This window comes from Carassius carassius, chromosome 1 (genome assembly GCF_963082965.1).
Source record: "Carassius carassius chromosome 1, fCarCar2.1, whole genome shotgun sequence".
In the NCBI taxonomy this organism is placed as follows: Eukaryota; Metazoa; Chordata; class Actinopteri; order Cypriniformes; family Cyprinidae; genus Carassius; species Carassius carassius.
In genome coordinates this window covers 32,906,149-32,924,793 of record NC_081755.1, presented here as the reverse complement: position 1 = coordinate 32,924,793, position 18,645 = coordinate 32,906,149, and the positions used below count along the sequence as shown (strand labels likewise).

General features: G+C 37.9%; 1 protein-coding gene across 2 annotated transcripts in view; it reads left to right on the top strand.

Annotated features, from left to right (window-relative positions):
- The window catches only part of aoc2 (amine oxidase copper containing 2), a 24,018-nt gene extending 5,373 nt beyond the window's left edge, over window positions 1–18,645 (top strand). Inside the window, exons 1-4 of one of the 2 annotated variants that reach the window (XM_059556998.1) lie at window positions 10,497–12,137; window positions 17,192–17,477; window positions 17,582–17,714; window positions 17,808–18,645. In XM_059556998.1, coding sequence (XP_059412981.1) covers window positions 10,574–12,137; window positions 17,192–17,477; window positions 17,582–17,714; window positions 17,808–18,089 — 2,265 coding nt within the window. In that variant the 5' untranslated portion in view covers window positions 10,497–10,573 and the 3' untranslated portion in view covers window positions 18,090–18,645. Of the gene's footprint in view, window positions 1–10,496; window positions 12,138–17,191; window positions 17,478–17,581; window positions 17,715–17,807 lie in introns of those variants that run through there. The other variant, XM_059556999.1, reaches the window with a different exon arrangement.

The following is an 18,645-nucleotide window of genomic DNA, read 5'->3' as shown; positions in this document are numbered from 1 at the left end:
CCTCCCAATCACCTTTTAACTCAGTGCAATATGCCCTCAACAAAGATTTTAACGTCTGGTGAAAACGTTCTAGGGCACCCTGACTTTCCGGATGGTACGCACTGGATTTGTTGTGTCTAATACCAAGCTGCCGCAGAACCTCTTGAAACATGTTAGATGTAAAGTTTGTCCCCTGATCACTCTGAACAACTTTTGGAATTCCAAAAATAGAAATGAACTGGGATAAGGCTTTTACAACTGATCGTGTGGTGATTGAACGCAAAGGAAATGCAGCAGGATATCGAGTGCTCTGACACATCACGGTCAATAAATAAATGCTACCAGACTTTGAAGGTGGTAAAGGACCAACACAATCCACCAGAAGATGCTGAAAAGGCTGTTCCATAACAGGTATGGGATACAAGGGCACAGATTTTATGGTTTGGTTTGGTTTTCCAGTCAGCTGACAGATCAAACAAGTCTTAATATACTGCCTTACATCACTCTTAATACGAGGCCAGTAAAAATACTGCAGCAAATGTTGGTAGGTCTTATTTACGCCCAAATGATCAGACACCCCGCCATGAGCAGAATCCAACACTGCATTTCGCAAAGAAACAGGCACAACTACCTGTACAATTGGTTCAGTCAAACCTCCCTCTGTGTTAGAAGTCCACTTCCGCAATAGTACCCCATTTTCAACGAAGTACCCATTAACGGAACTCTCTGCTACATCAAGAGTTAAAGCAGCATCAAACAGCGAGTTCAGAGATGAATCCTCTTTCTGAGCAGACACCCAGACCTGATGGGGAATAGAAGGCAAAGCAAGGAGACCAGGCACTACCCTCTTAGAGGTAAACAAATCCTTCACATCACTTAGCTTTGCGTCGGCTGATTGTTTATGCATTGCACGTGTAAGTGCACAAGACACAAATACCTCTGGATACTGCTGGGAGATATCAGTGTCACCCAATGGAGCAGGACAAGTAGCAACCACAGGTGGAGGTGGAACATCACGCCATACACGGTCACCCGCCAGATTATTCCCCAAAATCACTGAAACTCCTTCCATTGGTAATGAAGGACGGACTCCCATCACCACTGCTCCATTTACTAAATCAGATTGGAGAAACATGTTATGTAGGGGTACAGACAATGTTTGCAATCCAATGCCGCGAATCAGCACACTGTTTCCTGTATTGGACTCCTGAGTAAAAGGAAGGACAGTTTGCAAAATGAATGATTCTGAGGCACCCGTGTCTCTGAGAATCTTAATAGGAACCTTCTCAGTACTTCCAAGCAATGAAACATAGCCTTCTGTAATGAAGGGAGCATACCCAACATCTCCAACATTGCAAGGTACCACTGGTTTCTCCAGACTCTGTAAAATATCAAAACAGTCAGAATTATTATCTGTCTGAACAGATGAAATAGCAAGAGCAGGCTTGGGTTCAGATTTAACACGCATCAGTTTTCCCTTAAGTGCTAAACAATCCTTTTTCCAGTGTCCCTTTAAATGACAATAAGCACACTGGTCATTTTTATCAGCGTAACTTTTAAAATTCCTCTCACGCTTATCAGACAAGGCATGACGGGTAGTTACACTCTCTGTTGGACTATCACTGAACTTAAGCCTACTTTTCTTGACTTCACATTTATGAGTGAGTGCATACTCATCAGTAAGAATAGCAGCCTCTTCTGTAGATGTAACATTTCGATCAGTCAAAAAGATGGAAACATGCTCAGACAAAGTGCTTTTAAACTGTTCTAACAGGAACAACTCATGAAGATCTTCACGACTGGTTACACCTGAAGCAGCACACCAGCGATCTAACTGGATTTTTAAATCTCTCACAAATTCACAATACGTCTGTTCTGCAGGTTTTCGCATATTTCTAAATTTCTGCCGATAGGCCTCTGGTACCAGCTCATAAGCTTTCAGTACAGCCTCTTTAACCTTATGATAATTTTGACTATCACGAGCATTTAAAGAAGAATAAGCTTTTTGTGCCTTACCGGTTAACACACACTGCAACAAAGACTGTTCAGAATCTGGCCATTTCATAACATCTGCCAAACGTTCAAACAAACTGAAGAATGCGTCTACATCAGTTTCACTAAATTTGGGTATCAGCTTAATATTATTGGCTACATCCAACCCTTTTCTGACCGAACTGGTTAGACCACTTGTACTGTCCCCCATTTTACCCTCACCAATTAACTGAAACCGCAAAGCCTCAACCTCCAATTTGCGAATTTCAATTTCACGATTCAATTTCGCCTTTTCTATCTCTAAAAGCATTAGTTCTTTTCGTTGCTCAAAAGAGAATGTGGAAGCAATAACTGAAGATTGTGCAGCACTATCATCAAAACCAACAGGCTTATCAGGAACAAAGACCTCTAACTTAACTAGAGCAGCTTTAACAATTAGTGCAACAGACTCCTTTAACTTTTTTTCTTTGGTGGTTAAACAGATCTCATACTTAGCGGCCACCTCCAACAACTGTTCTTTCGTTAGTTGATCAAACAATCCCTCACTAGGAGACTCAAAAAATCCATCTAAAACAGTAGCCATTATCTTTTTCTATTCAGCAGAACTCATAATCAAGTGATTTAATTTACAAACACCAAGTGATTATTTCCCCTACTCTCTCTCCTCCCCCCTAAAATAACTCAACCCTAGTCTTCATGCCTTCACCAAGAGTCGAGTATTTTTAAGCACTCAAATACCGTCAAATGTATAAACTCACGGACAAACCAGTGAGACATACAATAGCGGCAGTGCTCTCAACTCAGCGTCAGCACAAAAACAACAAACTAAAATAAAAAAAAAATCAACGCAATGCGTTGCTAAACCTACCGGGGAACATCACCATTAGTGTAACAAAATACAGAGTTCGCTGACAAATTACCTTTCAACAATATTAGCTTACCGAGTAAAGTACACATACATAACAAAATCCTGCCAGAGCTAACGTTACACTGTACAGCCTAGAGAGAAAAAAAAGTTCTTACAAGGGAAACTCTTACAATAAATCAATACACTCACCATACGGTCTATTTCGGTTACCACTTATTTTCTCTTCAATTGAAAACAAATGAAGAAAATGCACCTTTTTAAAGACACCGAAAACCTCTCGCGCACATTTCCCAGAAACAAACAAAACATCCACTGTTCATTAGCGCTAGCACGCCAAGAAACACGCAGGTGAATCGAATACCCGTAAAATACGCTCCGCCTATAGACCACACAGGCGCTAGCAAGAATTTTACAAGTAATACGTTTTTTTTCTTGTTCTTACCAATAGAAGCTGGACCTTCCAAATTCTACCAAACATTTGAGGACGAGCCCCCAATTGTTACATTCCGGCTCAAGGAAGTAACAAAATAAAGGGATCAGAGTCCAAAAATTAAATTAAACAAAATATTTATTTTACATCTAGGGGTTATATGAAAAAGAAAAAAGATGTTCGACAAAAAATAAACAAACAATAAAGAAAAAATCAATATGAAGGTCCAGCTCCTGAGCACAACTGCAGGACAGGGGACAGAACTCCTTCCCACAAAGGACAGCCATCTTAAATACTGCTTTGCAAATTCGACACAGGTGTGGATCCTTATCTGGCAACCTATAAGGAAAAGAGAAAACAACAGAACAAACCCAAAACAAAACTGAGCCGTAACACTTCAAATAGAGTTATTTTAGGACAGCGGTTTGAATGTAACTCAATGGTGCTCTCTGCTGGTAGGGATTAGTAAAATGGCGGATCACTGCCAATGACACTTCCGGTAGCTTCAATTTCAGTTGGCAGTTTAGAACGCGATGAGCGAGCCAGTTATATATATATATATATTAGTGGAAATCACGCAGCTCACACCACCAGGAGAAAATAAACTTGTCAACGCCGCCCAACGACTTTTATTAAATACAGTTTAAATACTGAATCGCTAGATTATATTTACCAGCGACGAGAGGATACAATCGCTGTTTTTAAGTAAACTCACTCTAAAAAGATAAACACAGACGCGAATACACGCAACTTCCATTTCTCTCTCTCTCTCTCTCTCTCTCGAACAGGCAATATTTGAGAAAATGGTTTAGCGATTTCCAATTATCAATGTCATCACGCCCCATCAATGTCTACGGCAGTTATCGCCCTCATCAGACCAGGCGGGAAGGTGCCGCCATCTTGTAGCAGAACTTCACTTGTGTTAGCATCCCATTGACTCCCATTCATTTTGGCGTAACTTTGACAGCGAATAACTTTACATCTGAGGCGTTTAAAGACTCCATTTGTCCATTATTTATTTCTAAAGATACACGACAATGTATAAAGGGCTCCATTACCTTCTATGTTACATTATGGCCCCGTAGAAACAGTTTTTGTAAAAATAGGCTAACGGTTGCGTCATAACCACTCGACTCTCTGTCGAGGAGGAGGAGAAGCTCGCAGGCAACCGGGGAGACGTCAAGAGAGAAGCCCATAGATACCAGCCCTGGCGTTACATTTTAAAATACTATACAAAATAATTAATCAGAATACTTACTCCTGCTCACTCACGCCAAAGAACTCCCCGCTCAAGCTCGCCGTCTGTGCAAGATTAACGATGGCAGTTTGCACGCACAGCCACTAGAAGATTTACATCTGTCAGACAGGTTGCTGACGTCATCAAGCTTAGTTTGAGTCTGCGCGTCAGAAACGGAAGTGCTAAAAATCGCTAAAAATGGTCTTCACTTGTCTCAATTGAGTTCCAATGGGGTCGCTGTGTCCATTTCTTTTACTGTCTATGGATCAGACATATGCTGTGGCACTATCATGCAGTCTGTAATGATATGACGTTAGCAAATATTAGCGATTTTTGGCAAACATTTCTTTGAGTAACATGACTGTTAATATGAACTCACAATTGAATGTAACAAAACAAATTATTACTTTTCGTTAAAATCTTTATTTATGCCAAAAAGCTTACATTTATGTATCTTTTTGTTCGCTGTAGCAGCCATGTTGCCGAGATAATTCATACCCCTTCGTTTGAAGTGTGGTCCCGAAAAATCTTCGTTTGAAGGGCTACCTGGCCCTTCCCCTTCCCCCTACCCCTCCAACCAAAAGAGAATCGAGACAAAAAGGGGAAGGGCTAAGGGGTAGAATTGGGATTGGGCCTAACTCTAGCACTCTCTATTCTAATTCTTCTCTAATCTTTTTGTATTCTTTTTCTTTTCTTTTTATTTATTACACAATGAACAAAAGCAAAAAACACTCGCTTGCTCTGTTCTTTTTCTATTCTTTCTGTTTTTTTATTTATTATATAATTTTAAATAGTGTGTTTTAAGCTAACTGAGACTTGTTATAGCATGATCATTGCTCTCTTGTTGAGTTTTATTGCTTCCATTGTCCTCATTTGTAAGTCAATTAAAGTGTCTGCTAAATGACTAAATGTACATGTAAATATAACAAACTTTCATTGGATGTAATTTGTCTTCTTGATTAAAAAAATTTAAGTAGACATTATTCAGTACCAGGCTATATATACATTTACATAATTTTACTTGTCAACTGAAATTACTGTGCTTCCTGAAAAATAAAGCATTTCTAATAAAATCAGAGAGGTATATATTAAGTATTTCCATAATGTTTATATTAATGTTTCAAATTCCCAAAATGGTTATTTTTTTATTTCTCTAACTTATGTGTAGTCTGCAAAGTTCTGAAGCTTCACTTCATTTATTCATTGCAATCAGGTTAAATCTCTCTGGGAGAACTTAACTTGTTATTTATCTTCTTTTATAAAATGTGATTTAAAATTTTCACTGAAATATGTATTTATGTATTTTTCTGGCTGTGACAATCAATCTTGTTACATTTATTTTTTTTTATTTTTTTTTGCATTTAAAATGTTTATCCATAAATCCAATTTTTTTGTTAACATGTTACCTGGATTTGATGTCTTTATTGCAGAGATTGTGCTGATTGTTAAATCTGATAAACTCATTGATAGAAATGAGAATAACAATTTTCTTTAGGCTTATGACAATATTTTTCTTACTGATGGATTGTCATAGTTGTTTGTTTGACGTTATGTTATTGTTTCACTTATGTCATTGTTATAATGTTATTTTTTAAAATGTATTATTAATTTTTTTTAGTAAGTTTCTTCTAGTCAGCATGTGTGTTGGGTACTGTATTATCGCAACAATTATTGTAATTGCCAGATTACAAGATTTGATAGTAACAGTTTTTGTAATTTCTTCCTTTCTGGCATTGTGCCCAATTCTGCCCTCCACCCCCCTAATATTGATAAGTTTAGGGTTAGGTGTGGGGGATTGTGGGGGAGGGGTATGATTAAGCAATCAGGTAGCGATTTCAACGAGGGGGGTAATAATTTGGCAGGGAGTCGAAAATGGGCACAACACTGGTAAATTGCTTTCATCGTAGCATGACTTTCCTATGCCTTCGTATTTGGATTGGTGTTTTAGGTGAAAGCAAATTACGTCATACAGTATGGTGGAAAATGTCTTGTTTTGTAAGTTGTTGCACACTGTACACAAGTTTGTCTCTTTTATCCGCATACCCATGTTTTTGCTCTTCAGTACTCTTTGTTAGCAGAAATATTTTGCGAAAAAGTTAATTGTGATTTGACCAGTTTCTCTTTTCTCTTAAAACATCTGTTCTCTGTATCACTTTGATAATCACTGATTAGTTGCGTAATTTATTGATCTATATAATCGAAGTAGGTCAAAACATAGTAGGTGTGTCTATGTGTTTATTTTTCATTTGTGTTTATGTTAAAGTTTACTGAGGGAAAAGAAATCTATTTTTTCCAAGTAAAATCCATGGCAGTAAAATGTTATGACCAACAGGGGGAACCAATTCCATTGGCTTTTGGCTTGATTTTTTAATTTATGCATTTAGCAGACACTTTTATCCAAAGTGACTTATAGTGCATTCAGGCTAACATTTTTTAACTAACATGTGTTCCCTGGGAATCGAAAAATGCAATGCTCTACCACTGAGCCACAGGAACCTTTGGCACAGTATTGTGTTTTTAGATTAATACATTTATTATGTGAATTTAATTTCAGTGTTTTTGCTTAGCTATTTTTCTTCCTATTTGTCTTTAGCTGTACTTTATCCTAGATCAGGACAGAGCCAAGGAATGCAATTTTTCACATAAAAAATTCCCTACTCTTTTGTCCTCCCCCTGTGATGGGAAAACACATAAGAGATGTTTAAACATAAAACTTAAACAATTGTGATGCAATTAGACAGACAAGACCAGGTCAGACATGAATCTCCAGGTCACACAGAACATCTGTGTATATCATGTGTGCAGCACGGACTTGTGATTTTAACCTTAAGTCTTCCTGAGAAAGAAAAAAAGCACATTATCCTGAGATATTAGAATATGGAGTAATTTAATCTACAAACCAAAACCAGATTCAATAAAAACTTTTCGCAGTTGGAATTTTAATATCAAGTTGACCACTATTTAATTATTAATAATAAGCAGATTCTAATTTCAGTCCCTACCGTGATTAAATATGGTAAACAAATCATATTCTTTATAAATATACAAACCCGATTCCAAAAAAGTTGGGACACTGTACAAATTGTAAATAAAAACAGAATGCAATGATGTGGAAGCTTCAAATTTGAAAATTTATTCATAATACAACATAGATGACACATCAAATGTTTAAACTGAGAAAATGTATAATTTTAAGGAAAAAATAAGTTGATCTTAAATTTCATGGCATCAACACATCTCAAAAAAGTTGGGACAAGGCCATGTTTAACACTATGTATGTAGCATCCCTTCTTTTTATAACAGTCTGCAAACGTCTGGGGACTGAGAAGACAAGCTGCTCAAGTTTAGGAATAAGAATGTTGTCCCATTCTTGTCTAATACAGGCTTCTAGTTGCTCAACTGACTTAGGTCTTCTTTGTCGCATCTTCCTCTTCATGATGCACCAAATGTTTTCTATGGGTGAAAGATCTGACCTGCAGGCTGGCCATTTCAGTACCCGGATCCTTCTTCTACACAGCCATGATGTTGTAATTGATGCAGTATGTGGTCTGGCATTGTCATGATGGAAAATGCAAGGTCTTCCCTGAAAGAGACGATGTCTGCATGGGAGCATATGTTGTTCTAGAACTTGGATATACTTTTCAGCATTGATGGTGCCTTTCCAGATGTGTAAGCCGCCCGTGCCACACATACTCATGCAACCCCCTACCATCAGAGATGCAGGCTTATGAACTGAGCGCTAATAACAACTTGGGTTGTCCTTGTCCTCTTCAGTCCAGATGATGGCGTCACAGTTTTCCAAAAAGAACTTCTAACTTTGATTTGTCTTACCACAGAACAGTTTTCCACTTTGCCACAGTTCATTTTAAATGAGCCTTGGCCCAGAGAAAATGCCTGCGCTTCTGGATCATGTTTAGATATGCCTTTTTTTACCTATAGAGTTTTAGCTGACAACAGCGAATGGCACTGTTGATTATGTTCACCGACAATTTTTTCTGGAAGTATTCCTGAGCCCATGTTGTGATTTCCATTACAGTAGCATTTCTGTATGTGATGCAGTGCCGTCTAAGGGCCCGAAGATCACGGGCATCCAGTATAGTTTTCCGACCTTTACCCTTACGCACAGAGATTGTTCCAGATTCTCTGAATCTTTGGATGATATTATGCACTGTAGATGATGATAACTTCAAAATCTTTGCAATTTTTCTCTGAGAAAATCCTTTCTGATATTGCTCCACTATTTTTCACCGCAGCATTGGGGGAGTTGGTGATCCTCTGCCCATCTTGACTTCTGAGAGACACTGATCCACTGAGGGGCTCTTTTTATACCCAATCATGTTGCCAATTTACCTAATAAGTTGCAAATTGGTCCTCCAGCTGTTGCTTATATGTACATTTAACTTTTCCGGCCTCTTATTGCTACCTGTCCCAACTTTTTTGGAATGTGTAGCTCTCATGAAATCCAAAATGAGCCAATATTTGGCATGACATTTCAAAATGTCTCACTTTCAACATTTGATATGTTATCTATATTCTATTGTGAATAAAATAAAAGTTTATGAGATTTGTAAATTATTCCATTCCTTTTTTACACACAATTTGTACAGTGTCCCAACTTTTTTGGAATCGGGTTTGTAAATTGGTTAGTGTATAATTGTAAATATAAATAGTGTATAATTTTACAACATAGCTAATATCTTTGCATTTTATCTGAATTCGCAAACACTCCACATTTAATGTACCACTTCTCTGGTATTATTTGAAATTGAAATAGACAAAAATATATATAGCTCATGGAGTACATATGGAAATTGTCAGAATATGATCATACAACAGAGTGAAGAATTAACAAGGGAGCAAATCTTGTTCAGTAGACATTTATGTAAGCATGACTTTGCAAAAGTGTAATTTAAGGAAATGTCTCAGGGAACCCTCCTGTTTGTTATCTGATTTCTTGGCCAGTATCCAACCCACCCACCCATTGGGGTGAGATGAATAAACTTCATGGAGTCCTTGCATTAGCTATTTTTGTAATATCCAATTAAAATGGGAACTTAAAGATATTGAAGATATCTTGGAAATATCATAAGGTACAAATGCTATCAGATTTTTTTGTTGTAACTTTTGTTTAAAGAATGTTGTCTGTGTGGCATGGTCTGGCCAAGAGAGTATTTGTATTGTATTTTGACCCTCCGTTAAGGGAACTTAAATTTGGAATGGTCACACCTAATTTTCCTCTGGCATTTCCTGTTCCCTGCGTTCTAGTAATTCAAATGTGTTTCTAAGAACTAGAGAGGAAGTCTGAATCAAAGCAATTATCATAAATAATAATAATCATTTTCTTTATAACTCACACCTTATCAAGATATCTAATTATTTTCCTGAAGCACAAATGCAGCATGTCCAAACAAATCTGAGAACTGTTGAGCAACATTCTTCCTCTCCTCAATTCAAATGAACTTAGATTTGAATGATGAAAACCATGGAAAATAACTAATGTTTGCAATTCCACAGGCTGTGAGAGTTAAGCGAGTGTTCATTTCACATTGCAACATTGCTTGTTCAATATGCTTGCTTCACACTTAATCCAATACTTAGTCCAATAGTACTTTAGTACCAATTTAGCCAAAATTCTGCAAGTAATATATATATATATATATATGATACACCATTTAATCAACTTTTGATGCCTATCCATTAACAGTTAAAGGTTAATTATGTTATACTAGATTCATCCAAATGTCAAGAAACGTTCACATGAAAAGCTACATCTGACATGCTTTTAAAAGTTGCAAATTCAAATTAGAGTGCCGCTGAAACCTACAAATTCAAGAATCACTAAATTAAGCACATTTGTTCAAGCACTTACAATAGAACTGCAGGTGTAAAATGAATAAACAATTGCATTAAAGCTCTGGGGTCGTGTGTGGACTTTAGGGGAGCAGCCCAGGTGGGTGTGGTTATATTTACTAACAGCACACTGTGGTGTCTGAGACCCATTCTGCACTCTCACGCTCGAGACGCGAGCCTTGCCTTCAAACTCAAGAGGGTCTTGGTCGCTACAATAATGAATTCTCTCTTAAAATACTTACTAATACTTCTGGGACTTATCTCAGTGATCATCAACATCGTGTTGATATGCTTAAATTCAAATAGGCTTCCAAAATGTATGTCCCAGCAGCGGCAAGAGTCCCTACAAGTGACACACTCGGATAAAAGTCTGGTTTTTGCGGATCTTACAGCAGAGGAGTACAAGTCTGTTCGCGACTACATGTGGTCCCAAAAAGAATTAAAGATCTCCCATTCGTTAACGGCAAAGACTTCGGAGAATTTCCTCTTTTTAATTGACCTCTTGCTCCCGAGGAAGGCAGATGTGCTGCGCTACTTGGACTCCAGCGGACCGAAGCCCGCACGCGAAGCGAGCGTCGTTGTGTTCTATGGCGAGCACGGTTACCTGAAGGAGTACGTGGTGGGACCGTTATCTGGTCGACTGCAGCATCGTGATGTGACTCAGGAGAAGTACAATACTTCGGAGTTACCCTTCACAGCCCGCACGGCGACAATCGGAGAGTATGTGCAGCTCTTCACGCTCCTCAGTCAAGTTTTCAAAAAACTTGAAAAACCTCTGAATGAAAGTTTTGGTTATATCCCAAGAAAAAGGATGCTGCTGCCGTATGAAGGCATGCCGAGGGGCATCAAAGGTGGTGACCGCAAGACCTGGATCTCTTTTTTCCGCGATTTCAGTGGCATGTACATCCATCCCGTGGGCTTCGAGATGCTGATCAATCACGAAAACAGCAACTCGTCCAAATGGACTGTTGACAGGTTGTTGTACAACGGTCAATACTTTGACACCATTGATGATTTTATGTCAAAATACGAAGCTGGTGGTTTAAAAAAGATAGTCTACAAAGAAATCCCAAATCACGCTTCGCTGAAGCCAAGGAAGAAGCCTACTGGTTTAGGACCACAGCAGTATTACCTTAAAGGGAAACGTTTCAGCGTTAAAAACAACCAGGTGATTTATCTGGACTGGAGCTTCGCGTTTGGCTTGAGCTCTCTGACTGGGATGCGAGTGTTTGATGTTCGGTTTAAAGGAGAAAGGATTGCGTACGAGCTCAGCGTGCAGGAGGCGATGTCTGTCTACGGCTCTGTCACGCCTGGGATGATCCTCACGAAGTTCCTGGACTCAAGTATCGGGATCGGTCGCTTCGCTCACGAGCTCGTGCGTGGGGTCGACTGTCCGTACGCTGCCACCTATGTAGACACGTACCGCTATATTGACACCAACGTCACGCAGCGTTTCAGAAACTCTATCTGTGTTTTTGAACATGACATTGGGCGACCTCTGCGGCGACACTTCTCAGATTTCTTTCATAACGGGTTTGGTGGGATGGCAAACAGCGCTCTGGTGTTCCGCACCATCACTGCTATAGGGAACTATGATTACATATGGGACTTTATTTTCTATCAAAGCGGCTCCGTGGAAGCGAGAGTTCACGCCACTGGCTACATATCATCCTCCTTTACGGATGATGGGAATTTGCAGTACGGCCACCAGGTTGCAGAGAATGTCCTTGGAAATATCCACACCCATTTTATCAATTTTAAAGTCGACCTGGATATTGTAGGTAAGGGCTAAAATTAACAAGCACATTTAGGCTACTGAAGTTATAGTAGGCCTAATTACTTTTATTTACAGTCACTTTTAATTACATTTTACTAATGCATGGAGATATCAGCTACGGTGCCTGTAAGGTGACTTGTTCGGTTTACTTAGTTTTGTCGTGGCCACGAAATAATAACTTGTGGGAACGTGATAATATGTCGAGGCCACGAGATATTAATTTGTGGGAACGTCATATTAAACGTGCAGTATGGAATTGTTGGCCACCAGGGGTCACTCAATCAAAACAATAACATGAGACGTACTTTGATGACGTCGGAAAAGAGCCTAGGCTCATGGGAGTTGTTGTTCATTGGAACACGCGCTCTGTCGCTCCCCACATTCCTCACTCATTTTAACTGAGGCCGGCGACACACTGGATGCGTGGCGCAAGCGTCTCAGCTGTGTGGCGTGTCAGTTTTTAATTCGGCTCCCATGTTAATAGGTTAGAGCTTGCAGACTGCCTGTGTGAGCCACGCGTCTCAGGCGCGGCTCAAGGCGCGCGGAAAATGCGTGCTTGCTAGAAATAGAACCGACACCTATTTTTCACGCGACACCCACGCGTGTTGGAAGCGTTTCCAGGCAAAATATAATAGGAAAATATGTTTATATGTAATTTTGTACACAAATACATATTAATTCATGACATTTTGATGTTTAAAAAGTCTATAGGTTGACATAAATTCAGATACAAATGTAATTTAAAAAATAAATAAATAATTATCGATTTTCAAATATTGCACCTGTCAAACATAAGTCTATTTTGCCGTCAATACTGTTGACGGTGTCCTTTATCAGTAGGCTTTATATTTATGTTCAACATGAAGTATAGATATTGTTGTCATGAAGACAAGAGCCTGGTCTGTCGGCGGTCTCCCTCTATGTCACCTACAGCAGCAGCAGCGCGCCAGGCTTCTGGCACGCAGCAGAGACGCCACGCAGCCAGTGTGTCACCGGCCTTAGTATTTTGACAATCACGTATTTTTGAACGGAGAGATATATGAATTATCAGACCCCTATCAAATCAATATTCCATCTAGCTAGTAGTAATATATGTTAAAAAAACACGGTTGCCTTTCGTTAATAATTATAATTAGGCTACGTTTATACTATGATATCGAACAAGATAGTGAACTGCATTTGAAGCTACTTTATCCAGCTAGATATAGAACACATGTAGATTTACATTATACTCTACATGAGATCTAGTCCGTCTGCGTTTTACACAAGACATCATCGTTTCACAAAAAATACGGATAGATATAACGTTAGTTAGCTGAATGGATGCATACCTGTTTATTAGAATGCAAGCATCTCTCTGTAGTTTCAGCTTGTCACGAAGCTCTCTCTATCTTGGAAATGCAACTCCAATATTTACCCGTGTCTCGTTTCATCTTCGTCCCAAAACCTTCTCAGGTCATTTATTTCACCCGTACGTTTGCGCTTCACAGAACGTGCAGGCAAAGCATAATCATGATCCATAAGTAAGTTATTGATTGAGGTATAAATACGAATATAAATATAAAATATAATAGTATCGACCAAGGCTAGCTACTACTTTTTCTTCTTCGTCTCGTCTTTGCTTCTGTTCACCTTTGTATTTGGCGGTTCCGCAGGAAGTTAGATAAACTTCTTCTTCTTCTTCTTTTTGATTTTTAACGGCGGCTTGCAACCAACTTAAATAGGTGCATTACCGCCACCTTCTGCTCCGGAGTGTGGACCAGAGTTTTACAATCTATTCACCAAACCCGTTTCTTTAATAAAATCGAAGAAAACTTTACTATTTATTTCACTTGCCCATTTTATTAAAACCTTAAAATTTATTTCCTGCTTTACCTTCTTTCTTAATTCTTCTATCATTATTCCTCTTTCTTGCTCATATCTTCTACAATCAAGAAATACATGAGTTACTGTTTCTTCAACCTTACAGATTTCACATAACCCGTTTGGGTGTTTCCCTATTATTTTAAGTGTGCTATTTAAATTTGAGTGCCCTAATAATATTCTGCTGAAAATAATCTCTTCTTTCCTTGACTTACCTATACTCTTTATACTTTGATTTACCTTGTTTAATAAACTGAAAAGGAATCTACCCTTTGTCCCATTGTTCCACTCTACTTGCCATTCTTCTATCAGTTTACTCCAGATTAAAACCTTCATCTCTGATTTACTTAATGGAACTTGTAACTCTATTATATCTTTCTGTAAAGCTTGTTTTGCTAATATATCCACTTCTTCATTTCCCCTTATTCCTATGTGTGCTGGAATCCACATAAAACTGATTGATATACCATTTTGGACAATTCTTGAATGCATATGTAGTATATTAAAAAGAATATCTTGATGATTAGATTTGTAAGATCTCAAGCTCTTCAAAACTGAAACTGAATCTGTACAAATTAAAACATTGTCAGGTTTTATTTCCTCTACCCACTGTAATGCCAAAAGGATTCCTATCAATTCAACAGTATAAACTGCCAAATGATTTGATGTTCGCTTTACTCCACTAATCCACTGATTACTAGTAACTTTGACTAAAAAAGCAGCCCCAGTTGTTTGATGTTCTGGATCTTTTGATCCATCTGTATATACTTGTATATGTCGAGGATATTGGGCTCTGATATATTCTGAGAAAGCATATCTAAAGTCAACTTCTCTTTCTGTTCTTTTAACCTCCAGCAGATGCAGATCTATATGAGGTGTTATATAAACCCATGGTTCATAATCCTGGATTTCAACTGTTGGACTCATCTTGATATTATTTACCTGTAATTCTTCTGCATAAATTTTACTACACCACCCAAAGCTTGTTAAACATCTTACATTTTGTTCCCAACAATTCTTTAAAACCACTTTTGTAGGGTGTTCATCTTTATGCCCCTGGAGGTTAGCCCAGTAATTAATCATTAATTGTTTCCTTCTAATCTCTAGTGGCATCTCTCCTACCAGGACTTGTAAAGCTGATATGGGTGTAGTCTTTACTGCTCCACAACATTGTCTCATTGCTTGAGCTTGGATTTTACAAAGTTTTCCTAACAGGTTTTTTGATGCAGAACCATATACCACACAGCCATAATCAAAAACAGACCGAATCATTGCTACATATATAGTTTTTAAAGAAGAAAAACTTGCCCCCCATTCCACTCCACTTATACATCTCATGATATTTAAAACCTTCTGACAAGTTAGATAAACTAGAGGGGTCAAAGTTTATATGACGCCATAGACGGGCGACAAAACGGAAATAAAGAAACGTGCCGTGTCTTCTAATTAAACTATAATTTTCTCCGGATTTTAAAGTTCGTGGAAACTGTCGGGATAATGTAAGTACACACAAAAAAAATATATATATAACATAGATATAGTGATATCTGCTATTTTTAAAGCAGAAAAATTACATATTGTGCCTTTAACTCGTGGGAACGTCATATTATGTCGTTGCCACGAGATCATTTTGTCGAGGTAACGACATCCTTATGTCGTGACCTCGAGATGCTATGTTGAGGGAACAACATCCATTTCTCGTGGCCACGACTTCTTATGTTGAAGGAACAACATGTTTTTCTCGTGGCCACGAGTTTAATGCGTAAACAAACCTGCGTGACCATAGCATCCCGGGATTATCAGAGATGGATTCATTCATATTTTATCTTGAATTAAGTAATCATTATATTAACCATATGCTTTGGCTACCAGGCTGTATTACATGCGATTGTCAGCATTCAAATTAAGTTTATCATAAATAAATATTACATGAAGTGCATAATAAAATATAAAAACTTTTTTTTAGCCATCCTACAGTCTTGTAAGTCCATTAACTTATAGTCTTTCCCCCTTAATATGTGTACATTATTATTATTATTAGCCTATTATTATTGTTTTTATTGTTATTATTATTATTATTCTTTTTTTTGCTTCAATTTCGATCTCTTTACTTAACATTCTGAATACTTTTGTAAATAATAGCTTACTGTAAATGCTCGACATTAACATAAAATGTCATAATGTAAATGCTTAAATTTTATATGTATAAATAATATAATAATTTCGTAATTCAAAATAAAATATGAATGAATCAATCTCTGATAATCCCGGGTTGCTATGGTCACGCAGGTTTGTTTACGCATTAAACTCGTGGCCACGAGAAAAACATGTTGTTCCTTCAACATAAGAAGTCGTGGCCACGAGAAATGGATGTTGTTCCCTCAACATAGCATCTCGAGGTCACGACATAAGGATGTCGTTACCTCGACAAAATGATCTCATGGCCACGACATAATATGACGTTCCCACGAGTTAATATGACTTTCCCACAAATTAATATCTAGTGGCCACGACATATTATCACATTCCCATGAGTTATTATGTCGTGGCCACAACAAAACTAAGTAAACCGAACAAGTCACTTTACGGGCACCGTAATCAGCTGAACATTTCCATTATATAAATAAACTTAGATGCTGCCATGTTGTGACATCTTGTATGAGAACATTTGTAATATTTATAGACTTTTCAGCAAGATTGTCACTAAAACAATTCAGAAAACCATAGAAAAAAGAAAAAAAAACAGACCATTAATAAAGATACATGTGACAGCTTGCCAGACTGTTGCTCCATTGAGAAGAGCCAGCTGACGTATAAGTCCCAGAAATGTCACCCACACTCCTTCTGGCTTCTAGCACACTCCTTCTGGTATTTAAAAAAATATACAGATACATTAAGTAAGGATATTAATGCTGTTTGCTCATCACTATTTAGAAATCATTTTTCATATTATCAAAATGATACTTATAAGTAATGTTATGGACAAATAACTATCCCTTTAAGAATTTCATAAGGTTTTTTCTTCTGAGGATTCCTTTCATTTTGGTCACACTGAAAACTATCTCGACTCACATAGAACTGACAATATAGAAACTCCAAGTTAAATTCCATCAGCTTGCAAATAATAGCATGGGAAATGAAAAACTTTTAAAAGTCACAAAACAGTTTTACAAAGTGTTCTTTCTTTTTATAAAGGTGTGAAGAATATATTTCAGACTAAAGACATGGTGTATAAGGAAGTGCCATTACCTTGGATGCCCTCAGAGAAAGCAAAGATACCACAACTGGTGGAGCAGCAAATCAAGACAGAAAAAGAAGCAGCGATGCTTCATGGTGCCAAAACCCCCCGTTACCTTCATATAGCCAGTAATCAGACTAATAGCTGGGGCCACCATCGCTCTTACAGGCTTCAGGTGGTGAGCTTTGCTGGAGATCACCTCCCTGAAAGTGAGTCCACGGAGAGGTCCATGTCCTGGGCTCGGTGAGTGTTTTGAGTCATGCACACAATGCTGAGAGGAAGTATGTTTCAGATGTATTATTTATTGCTTTAGCTTCTCTCCCATTTGCTTTCTTTCTTTCTTCTAGGTATAAAGTTGCTATAACCAAGCATAAAGATGAAGAGCAGACTAGTAGCAGTCTGTACAGTCAGAATTACATGTGGTCTCCATTTGTTGACTTCAGCAAATATATCGAAGATAATGAGACGATCGTCAATGAGGTATTAATGGACCATTTAATCATAATGTTTTTATTTATCAGATGGTTTTATTTAATGCAAATAATATCTTAAACCTCATTATGTCTCCTAAAGGATTTGGTTGCGTGGGTGACTGCCGGTTTCCTACATATTCCGCATGCAGAAGACATCCCCAACACGGTTACTGTAGGCAATGGTGGCGGCGTCATCCTTAGGCCGCATAACTATTTCAATGAAGATCCGTCCATCCACTCACCTGATGGAGTGTATTTTGGGCCAGGCTCTGAGAGTGACTGTCAGTACAATAAAATGGCGTGTCTGGAAAAGGATCAATGCAGTTCCACACTGGAGCCGTTCACTTACCACGGCTTTGAAGGTGTTATGAAGTTTGAATAGGGATCTTAATTCAGATTGTAATATATGTATGCTGTTACAGTCTTGTTAGAAACATTTGCAGTATATTATATAATCCATCCTCACTCACTGATAGTTATTTTGACAAGCAGTTTCCTGCCTTTAAAGCTTTTTATGTAAATATTATGAAGTTTGTAGCAAAATGATTGTGTGATGTGATTAGTTCAGACTATTAAACTAGTATATTATTTAGGTTATATCCTGCCTTTCTTTATGCAGTGTAATTTTGGCCATTTTCATTATACTGTGTAAACTCTATCTAAAGAGAGATTTAGGAAAACTGAAATAGACTGATAAAACACCTCACCTAATGCACTCTTATTTTTATGGAAATGTTCATCCATGCAATAAAATGTGAAGGGTGACCACTACATAGTTTATTTTTTGTTGTAATTTTTTCATGCTTTGATTTTTAAATGGCATAATTGTATACAAGGTTCGTATAACATGCTAATAATAAGCTTGTTGTCTGCTGTTTAAAATGCTCAAGCTCTTTAAATTCCAAAGGATTCTGATTGGCTGTCAATATTTCTGTGGT